Below are 12,417 nucleotides of genomic sequence, written 5' to 3' on the forward strand. Positions count from 1 at the left end.
CTACTCCTCGGCGGTCCCCTCCAGGATGTGCTTAAAGGAGAACGGAGCAAACTTGTAACCAGCCCCCGTGTAGAACTTGTTCTGGAACTCCACCCTGTCGTTGGGGGCAAGAAAAGGGGGGTTAAATACACACACAAAGGGGGGTTAAGCACAGAGGCTGGAGGCTGGCAGGTTTGCGGGGGGGGTTGGGGGGGCTGGGGGGTGCAGAAGCTGATCCTTCGGCTTCATTTGTGGCTTCATTGACTTCAGTTCAAGCACAAGGTCAGGAAGGGCAGCAGGGAGCCGCCAAGAGGGCCAGCTGCTATGAAAATCCCTAGATTTTTCCCCCCAAACTCTCTCCTCCCTCTGACTCCTTCCTCACCCCACTTCCATCAGGTTTCTGCTAGTGACCCCACGAACACAGCATAGCACCCCAGCCCTCCCCCACAGGACACCCTCGCTGCGCAGCTTGGCCTGCTGAGCAGCAGTGAGAGGAGAGCCTGAGGTCAGGCGGGGTGTCTCCTCTCCATCCTGATGGTAAGTTTCGGGGTTATCCACCGGAAGCTTGAATGCCAGTTTTCTAGGCCACAGAACAGACGCTGCGTGTGATCGTTTGTGTTTGCGTATGTGACCGAGTCCATGTCCTTAATGACCTGGGGGAACTGGCTCTGCCACCCGCGGCAGGGACACCGTCACCCCCTCAAGCCTGAAATGTGAGAAGCCCTTTCAGAACTGCAGCCACGGGGGCGCAGAGAACGTCAGCAGAGGCTGAACGCGGACTGTGGCTGCGGCACACGCTCGCCATTCTCGCTGAATGTGATTTGGGACAAAAAAGGAAATTTTAACAAACATTTCAGTTAATATATTTGGCAGTGATGGCCGGTAGCTTGGGACACACGTGAGCTGTGAAGGGTGCCCGAGGGCACCTCCTCCTGCAGGAGCCCCCCTTCTGCTCCCACTCTGTGCAGGGCTGGGCCGCCCTGCTGGTGGCTGATGCCCACACTCGGCAGCGAGGGTCAGACGTGCCAGGTTGGCTCAGCGCTCCCTGTGGGAGCCTCCCCCAGATCTGTCATCCACCGACACGGGCAGGCGTCAGTGGTCATGACAAGTGAACATTTTCGAGAGAAGGAAACGGAACAGCATTTCATTACGGGTCATTATGGGTCAGCCATGTGTGCTCGGCAAGTCCTCACTCAACAGCCCGGGACAGTGCAGAGAACTGTCATCTAAGGGAGAGTAGTGGGGTCACATCCATCTGCAGAGGTGTGACCCCATACCCCTCAATCATCCGCGATGTTGTAAACCAACGTTTTCCTAAAAAACAGTAACTTTTAAAAAGAAAGAAACTTTACCTGTAAGCAAAGCAACATTTAACGAAACCACGTCCTCGGATAATGTCACTTTGTCGAAGGGGGAGGGTTTTCTTACCAGGTTAGAGTGAAATGCATTGAAGGAAAAAATGTTATTTGCGGACACGCTGTGCGTGTGTAGTTAGTTTTACACCAACAGACAATGAAGGTTCCCAAAAGGTGCGGAACCGGCTGCCGTCACACGGCAGAGCACCAGGCTTTGCCCCCAGGCCTGCCCCGTCCACCTGCCCCAGCTCACGCGAGCCCCTGCAGGAGGCCGCCCTTACCAGTGCAGGCGCAGGGCGTGCAGGAACGCGGAGAGGCCCTCCATGATGAGCAGGATGGCGACCGTCAGGACAGCAAAACAGGCAAAGATGATGAAGACGCCGACGAGTCCTCCCCAACCCTTTATGCGGAAGCCGATGCTCATCACCATGGTCCAGAGCACCTCGGACAGCTCTGCAGAGTGTGAGAGAAACACCCGCCAACACGGGTTATCCGCAAAGGGAGATGATTTGCCCAGACCGGCATGCACGGTGACCCGGCAGCTCCCACCATGGCGGGGGACAGGGCATGGGCCCCTCCGGCTCCTTCGTGTCATCGAGCACAACAGCTTTGCTCACAACAGAGGAGTTCCCACCCAGGGGACAAATGCGCGGTGTATTTGTCATCGGTGGGATATTATTCACCACTGACAGGGAGCAAAGTAGCTACCAGTGGCAAGGCGGGTAAATCCTAGTGACATAATGTTACGACAAAGAAGCAGAACACAGGGACTCCCTGGTAGCACAAGGGGTTAAGTCTCGGCAGCCACTGCAGCACGAGTTCGATCCCCAGTCAGGGAGTTACCCACATGGCGCAGCAGACCTCTCCTGTCTCGCCCGCTGCTCCCCTCAGCAGTGTATTTCAGTCTGTCTGCCTGTTCTGTTCCCCACTCTGTCTCTGGTGACTCCTCTCACCCCCCGCACCTCTGGCCAACACACAGATCTAAGCATCTAAGCACATAGAAGAGGGGAGGGAACCGGAAGGGAATTTGCGTAAGGAAACGAGCACTGGAGACCACACTGATGCTAAGCATTCGAGTTTCTGCTGTAAATCGATGATCAGGCATTTTCATCGTTTTGGTTTCTATCCTTTGAGCACACCTCACTTCAGACTGGCTTCTCTGTTCCTGGCATTATGCTTTGCTCTGGGGATGCAGAGATAAAAGGCCAGGTCCTTTCCCTGCAGGAGGGCACAGTCTCATGGGAGACAGGCTCACCGGGACAGAATTGCAATCGGTGCTGGGACAGCTTCCCCAGAACCCAGGCGAAGGGCACCTGCCTGACTGGGGGCCAGGGAGGAAGATTTCCAGGGGAGACGGCCTCTGCCTGAGCTCTGAAGGAGGAATTAGGAACCGGGCAGGGACAGGGAGGGATATTTCAGGCAAGGGAGCTGCAGGCCAAACGCATTCAGGAGCCCAGAGTGGGGAATCTTCCAGGGCAGTTCCTCGTGGTCCCTGCCAGTGAAATGGGTGAGGGTGCGGGGAGGAGGCGATGAAGGACATACTAAGAGACAAGACTGGAGAAGCTGGTCAAGGTCAAGAGGGGTCTTCAAAGTAAGTTGGATTCCTGCCTAAGTCAACCCTGGGGCTCGACTCTTTTATCAAAATTGTATTCCTGGCCCCGGCCTGACCCTGGAGGGCGGTGAGTAGACCAAAGTGGTGAACTCTCCCTCTGGGTCAGCTCTGTGGGCAGCCAATTGGGCCCCTCCTCCAATGCTTGCACTCAAGGCAGCCCTCTCCAAAGGCCAGCACCTTCTAGGAGGGTGTGACAGCTTGAAGAGTGACACCCTCCCCTCTGAAGATGTCCTAATCCCGAGAAGCCACTGGAGGTCACATGTGGCCGTCTTTCTGCAGATGGGGTTAACTGCAGACTGCCGAGTTAGAGCTTGTGCGGCGTAACTGGGCCCTTGGAAGCAGAGGGCAGGGGAGGCTGAGTCAAGATGTCTGACGACAGACGCAGCAGGCATGATGGGGCCACAGCCAGGGATACGGGTGGCCACTAAAAGCCAGAAAAGGCAGGGAACGGATTCTCCCCAGAGCTCCCGGAAGGAACAAAATCCTGCTGACACCTTGGTTTTAGGACTACTGGCCTCCAGAACTGTAAGATCGCAAATCCGTATTTACACAAGAGCTCAGGTATAGGTCAGAGGCTCAGGAGGGTGAGAGGATTCACCAGAGACAGAGCGGGGAACAGAACAGACAGATGGACTGAAGACACTGCTGAGGGGAGCAGCGGGCAAGGCAGAAGAGGTCTGCCGCGCCACGTGGGTTTCTCCCTGGCCAGCCAGGAATCGAACCCGCGCTGCAGAGGCTACAGACAGCTCCACAGCGCTGCGCGCAACCCGCTGCACCACCGGAGAGGCCCGCAAATCTGTACTTTTTTGTTAGAGCAGCAACAGGGAAGCAATGCTGAGAGTGAACCCCAGCTATGCGGTCAGACGCCCAACCAAAGTCACCCCTTCCTGGGAAAGTAGAGCCATTCTCCAGGGGAACACACCAGAAACAGCCCAGAGACTCCCCTGACCCCCCAGGACAGAGTCCACCAGGCCCCTGGGGCTCACTCACGTGCATGGGCCAGGCTGAGGGCCCAGAGCCGGAGGTAGGAGGCTGTGTTTGAGATGCAGCCCAGGCAGTACTCGATCGTGTGGATGGCCTGATGCACAAAGACGTCTCCAAAGTTGAACTGAAAGAGAGGACTTTGCTTTACTTCACCGAGTACTCTCTACACATAGCACAGAGGACACGCCGTGGCTCTGCTAGGAAGACGTTTCCAGCTGAAGTACGAAAACAGAGATTCATGTGCTTGTAGAAAGTGAATGCAAGGGCCTCCCTGGTGGTGCAAGCGGTTAAGTCTCAGCACCGTGAAGCTGTCCACAGCCTCCTTAGCACGAGTTCCGTCCCTGGCCAGGGAGCTACCCACATGGCACAGCAGACCTCTCCTGTCTCCCTGCTGTTCCCCTCAGCAGTGTATTTCAGTAAATCTGCCTGTTTTGCTCCCCACTCTGTCTCTGGTGACTCCTCTCACCCCCCACACCTCTGGCCTGCACCTCAGTTCTTCTACCAAAAAAAGTCTATTCCTTATGGTGGGCCACTCGAACACACCTGCCACTTTATGCCAATGAAGTGACTCACTCAGAGTGAGCACCCCAGAGTGATATAAGAGCTGGTCACCAGAAAGACCAGGAGGTGCTGACACTTGGACCCTCGCTCCAGGGGGAGTCAGAGATGGGGTGCAAATACCCAGGTAAAAATCAGGTCAAATAATAACCTGCCCACATAATGTGACCCCAGTAAACTTTGGGCACTGAAGCCCAGCAGCACTCTGTGTGCATTGCCACACATCCGCGCTGGGAGAGTGATACATTCTGAGCTCACAGAAGCTCACAGAAGCTTCGATCTGGAACTCTCCCAGTATCCCATCCTGTCTGTGTGCCTCTTTGTCTGCCCTCTGATTGGGTGTCATTGCTTCTAAGCTGCCTCCCGGCTTCATGGAAATGTCCTTTTGTTAGATCCTAACATTACCCAGGCTTTGGGGCCAAGACAACCATGTCATGAAAAACCTCTTAAGTTTTATGCTTAAAGTTTTATGGTTGGTCATAAAAGTTAAATTACCTCATACTAAATTAAATTGGTGGAAAATGCCTAGTTGCCATTGTTCAGAAACTGCAACACAGGAAAAGCTTGTCCAGGGCACAATCTTTCTTCGTTCCATTTAAACTATCTCCATGTAGTGCGGTCTATTTGGGACACCTCAGCAAGTATTAAAGATGGAAAAACATTCATTTGAACCCCAAAAGAGGCAAGCACGTTTTTGCTACAATAACTTTGTCATTGTAAGCACAGCACTGGTCACAGTTCTGGGAAGCATTTTCTACAAATGATTGAACTGGGAGTCTGGGGTCTGAGGGGTACCCTGAATTTGTTACCAGCTGCCCTGAAGTATGGGGGTGGTCCCGGGGGTCCCCCAAACTTGTGTGGCTTGTGTCAGAGTGTCAGATGGGCTTGGCAGACTAGAGAACTCTGGCCTTCCCCTTGAGTTCAGGTAATTTCTGAGGAACATAGTGGGAGGGAACCCTGAAGGGGAGCTCTAAGGGGGGAGTCTGAGGGTGAGGCCTGTTTGCCTCATGATGAGAGGCTGACAGGGTTGTACCTGGGCCAGCGGCTGTCCCACCAAGGACAGCCGGGTCACAGAGCAGGAGGCGGGTGAAGTCTGACTGGGTGTATGCTGAGGGCACAGAAGAAAACATGAAGGTGTTGCTCTGGACAGGCTGGGACCTGATGGATCAGATGTGTGGGCTGGATTCTAAAACATTCCAGCAGGCCTGACAGACTGAGTAATATCAATGACCACCACTATGGGTTACTCTCTACCTGGAATCTTGAGGGAGGGGAATTCATGATTCATATTTTGCACTAGTCTGATTAACCATCCTAAGGCAAATGAATATATTTTCAGTACTTAACACACAACAGGAGCTGACAAGAGCTGTTCTCAGGCCTCTCTGCAGAATTAGTATAGGGTTCCAGTTAAAACCCCCGCCTGGGTTCAGGATTGTGGGTGACTTCACTCACGGTACACAAACAGCCAGCTGGCTGGTCTGGGAAAACAGGCCCACATTCCTGAGGGGGCGTAGCTGTCCTTGGCCAGAAAGGGGCGGGAAGGGATGAGGGAATCAAACAATTCGTGAATTCACAGGAGAGACAGATCACGTTACAAAGATAAGTCAACAGAATCAAGGCAGAGCTGGGGCTCAGACATAGAACAAGGAGACCATGTCAGCCCTGATGGGAAAGAGCAAACTAAACGAGTCTGACTTTAGGGGTGCAGCTGAGATTTAGGGTCTCCTTTGTCACTAGATGGGAAACTGAGTCTCCTCATACTGGCAGATGGGGTAACACCTGGGCTAAAATATTAAAATTCTCCCAGATTAGGTGGTAAGTAGCCATTGTTCTGATCCTCAGAGGTGCTCCCCCTTCCCTGAGGGAAGACACAACTTCCCAAGACACAGCAATTATAGGGCTGCCACCAGCTGGGTCCTCCCGACACTGCCACTTAAATCTATTCTGATGGGCTGGTGTCCCGTCCCACCATCTCCCTCGACTCTATCCTGCTTCTAGAATCTGTGCAAGCTGGGAAGGCTTCGGTATAGAGTCCCAGGTACCTCTTCTTCATGGTCGTCCTGGGTCCCATGGGCACTTGCAGCTGCCTTCGGCCCAGAGCTTACATAGAGGGTGGAGTTTTCTCCTTCAGTGTCTTCGATGGCATTTTCTTGGATCATGGATGCCTGCTGCTGTAGGGAAGAAATGAAGAGCGAGGTTTGCCCTTAGAACTGTAACAATGTATGTCAAATAAAGGCTTCCATTAAATAGCAGCCATAGGTGGCCTCCCTGGTTGTACAAGGGGTTAAGTCTCAGCACTTTCAAGCTTTTGGCAGCTACTGCAGCATAAGTTCAAGCCCTGGCCAGGGAGCTACCCACATGGCATAGCAGACCTCTCTTGTTTTGCCCACTGCTCCCCTCAGCAGTGTATTTCAGTACATCTGCCTGTTCTGTTCCCAACTCTGTCTCTGGTGACTCCTCTCACCCCTCCCCACCTCTGGCCTGCACCCCAGTTCTTGTATGCATAAAGAAATAAAAAATCTTAAAATAAATAAATAGCAACCATGGACCAAACACTATTCTGAACTCTATATGACCTCAAGGAGCCTTTGTGACAATCTTTATGTAAACACAATTATCACCCCACTTTACAGAGACTTAAGCTACAGCACAGAAAGGTTAAGAACTGGGCCCAACACCCCACAGCTGGTGTGGCGGGTCAGTGGCAGAGCAGAGATTCAAACCCGACAGTCTGATTCTGGGGCCTGCGCTCATCTCCGTGGTGCCCCCGAAGGCGTCAGGCGCACCAGGCTTTACCTCCAGACAATGTATGTACAAGAGGACCTGTCTGTTGTTAAAAAAAAATACTGTCATAACATCTGCGGTGGCTTCAATACGGCTCTGTAAGCGGAACACTCAGATTTCTGGGGGCACAGTTAAGTAGAAGAACTAGCAACAGAGATGGTCTGGATCTGTGTCGGCCAAATATTCCTATGTTGAAATCCTAACCCCTAAAGATGATGCTACATGCCTGAAGAGGGGGCACCTGTGCTTCCGGAGCATGGACAGTGCTAGAAACCAGAGTTAACATCGTTACCAATATGTAAACACAGAGGACATGCTGAGAGCAGGGGCCCAGGTCATGGGGGTGGGACTCCCAGGGTGCCCTGAGACAGAGGCTCCAGAAAGCTCTCTCGGCCCCTCCGCCTGTGCAGACACAGCTAGTAGGCCTGAGCAGGACCCAGGAGGGGGCTGTTGATCTTGGACTTCAGGCCTCCAGACTTGGGTGCCATTTCTGTTCTTTATCAGCCCCCCAGTCTGTGGTATTTTGTTACAGCGGCCCAAATGGGCTAAGACAGACTTTTCCAGCACAAATATACTTTTTAAAATGAAAAGATCACTTTATAAACATAAATAAGAAAAAAATTGAAGGGGAAAAAAAATCTAGGTGTGTCTTCAGTCAGTTTGGCTTGGTTTTATACTTGAATTTAAATAGGATGTCTCTTCCAATCACTGTGAAACTGATGTGAAAGCTGTTCCAGAATGATTTCATGGGAGGGTATTGCAGGTTAGTCATTAAAGCATCTTTACCTGTCTCCTTTGAGCAGGTTTGCCCCTAATATTTGCTGGGCCTTGGGAAAAGGTAGAAATTGAAAGCTAACCAGTGTATGTTTAAATATTTAAAAGTTATAAAGTGAGCCAAAAAAAACTCCTAAATAAAACATATTCTAGTCTCCCATCTTGATAAATAAATCCTCATAAGAACTTGGAAGGCCAAGTTCTAATTTGGAGCCCCATGCCAGGGTATGGCAAGCTGGTCCTGGACTACAGAGGATGCCACACTTTCCTTCTCGCCTCTGGTGCCATCCCCAGCATCCCAGCCTCGGGAGCCCAGTGTGGACGCTCCAGCCCACAATATCCACACTCTACCCACACTCCCCACAAACAGCCCCCCTTGGGCCATGCCATGGTCTACTGGCCACTGTGCCAATGGTGTGTCTGGCCCTTTGGAGGGACCGCAAGTGGGCTCAAGTCGATCTGGACAGGAATTCCAGAATGGCAGATCCCAAGGGGAGCTCCAGGTAAGTCCCCCCACCAATCCCATGGTTCCTTGCCCCATGGGAGGGATATAGCTCCAGTTAACACTACTTTGTCTTCTTGAAATCCAATTTATCTGTCAACTTAAGGAAGAAAATGCCAAAGAAAGAGAAGCCAGTTTCTCCATTTCCATCCCTAAACTCAAGCTTCTCCAGGGCATTCTTCTAGATGTGATTCAAATGAACATAAATAATTTTGAGGAAGGCTGAGCATGGACATTGAATCTTACTGACTCTTCCCAGTCAAAATATACTTTGCAGTCCCTTTATTAAACATCTTGCCATGACAACTGTATGGTGAAGGACAAAATGAATGTTTAGCTGTGACCTTAATATAAATTCTACTAAATGCACACATGTTGGTTCTCAACAATGCACACCGAAGCTTATGCAAATGTCATAATGCAATGTTACTTCAGTTAAAAAAAGGAAGAAATAAACGCTTTATTAGAAATTTTTTTAAGCAACCACAGCAACAAAACAATACTTGACCTGGGTGCTCTATAAAATAAAACAGTCATTAATTTTAAATTACCTGCTACTTTCTCGAAACACATGTGCCAAAAGACACCAGGATGTTTATAGCAGCACTGTCTGTAATTACTAAAACTGGAAACAAGCCAGATAACTGTCAATATGTGAGTGATTAGCTCAATTGTGTATTCATGCAAGGGAATTCTCCCTCCCTCCATCACGCACACACACACACACACACACACACACACACACACACCCTCAACTACAATACCGAATGAAGGAAGCCAGATACAAAAGTGGGCATAATACATGGTTCCATTTACATAAAGTTCAAGGACAGGCAAACAGTCCTCTGGTGTTAGGAGTCAGGATGAGGCTTGGTCTCGGGGTGAATGGAACGCGAGGGGTCTTCGAGGGTCTCGAGATCTGAAGGTGTCCTATGTCTTGAGCTGAGGCTGGTCATAGGGTTGTACTCACATCATGACACCTCACTCATGTGCCCCTTATTCTGCACCTTCCCTGCGTGTCATTGCACAACCACCTTCACCATTAAGAATGCACATGGAAGCGTGAGGATTTTAAGTAGAAAGGCAGTCACTTCACAGGGACTGGAGACAGAGAGACAGGCGACCTGGACTCGTAACAGCAAGTCAAAGGGGTAGCAGATGTGGGAGACCCAGGTGCTGCAGGGAAGATGTGCACCCCACGACTTCCCGAAGGGGTTTCCAAATAGCATCCACAGGGGCCCAGGGTTATAGGGGTGTAGAGGAACCTGACTATACGGACCTCTGTTCTTAGCCCCCGAGGCCCTCAGAACAAAAGTCTTTATAATTTCTATATCCAGTCTTTCAAAGTTCTCACTGTGGGGCTGGGAAATGGGTGTGAGGTATAAATAATGCTATACAGAATCATCTCGTGGATGGAGATGGGAGGAAATGTTTCCAACATGGAAAGAACCTACCAGAGCCTTAAAATCAGCAGCCCAAGGAGCCAACCAAGGAGCTGGGCATCTCAAGGGCCCAGGAGAGAGGCCTCCAAGCGGTCTTTGGAGCTCCTGTCACCCAAGTGAGTTTAGAAGTACCATCCAAAATGGCGACTCCCCTCCCTCTGGTACAAGCCATGATGGGGACAGGGGAGGAAGGAAGAGATCCACCATTTTGAGATCAGGAGCCATTTAAACTACTCTTGCAGGCCCTCCCTGGTGGCAAGAGGGGTTAAGACAACCTATGAAGCTATCCACAGCCACTGCAGCACAAGTTCGATCCCTAGCCAGCCAGGGAGCAATCCACGTGGAGGAGCAGACCTCTCCTGACTTGCCAGTTGCTCCCCTTGGCAATGTATTTCAGTAGATCTGCCTGTTCTGCTCCCCACTCTGTCTCTGGTGAATCCCCTCATCACCGCCCCCATAACTCTGGCCTATACCCCAGTTCCTGTATGTATTAAATAAATAAATATTTTTTTAAAAAAAATAAAAAAAATAAATTACTCTTGCAGAGCAAGGAATAAGACAAGCTGTTGTTTTAGAATCCTGGGGCTCAGGTGAATCAGCAGTCACCCAGCCTTGAATTACAGACAGGTTGTGTTCAGGAAAGAATTCTGCATTCATTCCTACAGATCAGTATTTACCATCTTCCTTTGAAACCCCCGGTCACCCCAACTTTACTATATCGTTTTCCCACCAATTAACCAACAATAAGCAAGTTTTCTTCGCTTTGCCTTCCTGTGTATTTAGCAATTATAACTCAGGCTTTGGAATGGTAGGGGCCGGAAATGGAGCATGAGAGCAGCAGGCACAACGGGGAGAGGGCGCCACCTAGGGATGTACACCCGCACTCCAGTCTCATCACGTCGGGGCTCTGAACCTGCTGTCCTCTGGGTCAACCTCCAACAAAGATTTTCAAAAAATAGGATTCAATCTGGAAATACCTACAACCACTTGAAATATCCGTGATCTCAGCACATTCCACTTAATCTCTTGCGCTCGTGGTGAAAGCAGACACTGATCATCTCCAGCAGCACTGTTATTTCAACACTCTGATGGCCCCTGGCTGGTTCAACTTCCTAAATCCTATTTGACTTAAACTGATAGCAAACTCTCCTTCACTGCCTGAATAAATCTGAGGCTCAGGAGCAGTTTAGACAAAAGAAGGAAATGGGCTGGAACCGGTGTTTGGTCACGGGGGAAAATCACAAATAAATAAGGACCTATTTGAATGTGTTTACTACCCCTCTCCTCTCACACAATCTAGTAAATATTTATAGAATGTAGTAAAAGCTCACAGTTTAGAATCCAGATAAGAACAATGTTTGACATTCACAAATTAATACTATAGTAAAATACTTATTTTCAGCTAGTAAAAATGATCGTGTTCAGTTCCGTGTAAGTCTCTAACTGCCACTAGTCTCAGCACATGCACAGCCCAAGCAGATGTGGCAGGATCTAAGATTAAACATGCTTGCCCTAATAGATTATGCTGGAAATAAAGGCACCCTGAGGATTCCGTTTCTTCATCCCTCACCTCTGCCCCTCAGTTCCTAGTAGGCTCAGCATTATGTCTAAACCCCACACTCCAGTTTCCAATGAGTGAACTGAACCCACAAAGAACGAATCACAATGAACGGTCCTTACCTGGGATTTCCGATGATTGGCTCTAAGAATAAATGGCTTAATCAAAAGCATCCACGGCACAGAAATCAAAGCCATAATGACAAAGAAACTCTGGACTTCTTGCTGCAAGACCAAAGTGGTAGGATCCAATCATTTTAAGCTGACCACGCTGAATATTTTAGATGCAAAGATGCTAACATGACTCGTTTCACTTGTACTGTATTTTGAAAGCTCTAAAGCATTGCTGTGAATCCATTCACCTTCCTGTCTTGGAGCTGCAGAGAGAGACATGGCCGCCCACTGGGGCAAGTGTCCAAACAGGATGGGCACTGGAAGCTCTTCATTCCCTACTCTCTAAGCAGATCCTTCCTGGACACCCACACCATAGGTACCCAGGCTTTTGAACAGGTCGTGACTGTGAGCCACATCATGATGGTACTTGTCCCTTTGACACTGTCCCGTGGGGGCAGTATCTCCCTGGCCCTCAATGGAAAGCGTGGCTGGCCCCACGACTTCAGGACTCACTCAGCATCAACCAGAAGTCCTTGGGTCACTTGAAGTGACAAACATTATTCCCATCAGTAATAGTACATTTCCAATACTAGCTACTGATTTAAGTTCTCTCTCAAAAAACAAAAATTCCTGACAATCTCCAGCTGACTTTCAGACTCTTGCTGCAGGGAAGCTCCCGAACAGGCTCCAGGGATCTAGCTGAACTGTCTTCTGCTCTTTCTCCCACAATTCACTTTGCACTGAGGTGTGTGG

At 50.2% G+C, this 12,417-nt stretch overlaps 1 protein-coding gene across 1 annotated transcript in view; it reads right to left on the reverse strand.

Annotated features, from left to right (window-relative positions):
• Positions 1-12,417, reverse strand: part of ATP6V0A4 (ATPase H+ transporting V0 subunit a4) — a gene marked incomplete at both ends in the record, with an annotated part of 44,906 nt that continues 32,489 nt past the window's right edge. Inside the window, 5 exons of the mRNA XM_084230489.1 lie at positions 1-94; positions 1,616-1,787; positions 3,937-4,054; positions 6,534-6,662; positions 11,674-11,775. Coding sequence (XP_084086615.1) covers positions 1-94; positions 1,616-1,787; positions 3,937-4,054; positions 6,534-6,662; positions 11,674-11,775 — 615 coding nt within the window. The remainder of the gene's footprint in view (positions 95-1,615; positions 1,788-3,936; positions 4,055-6,533; positions 6,663-11,673; positions 11,776-12,417) is intronic.

The sequence above is a fragment of the Talpa europaea genome (assembly GCF_964194135.1).
Source record: "Talpa europaea genome assembly, chromosome: 3".
In the NCBI taxonomy this organism is placed as follows: domain Eukaryota; kingdom Metazoa; phylum Chordata; class Mammalia; order Eulipotyphla; family Talpidae; genus Talpa; species Talpa europaea.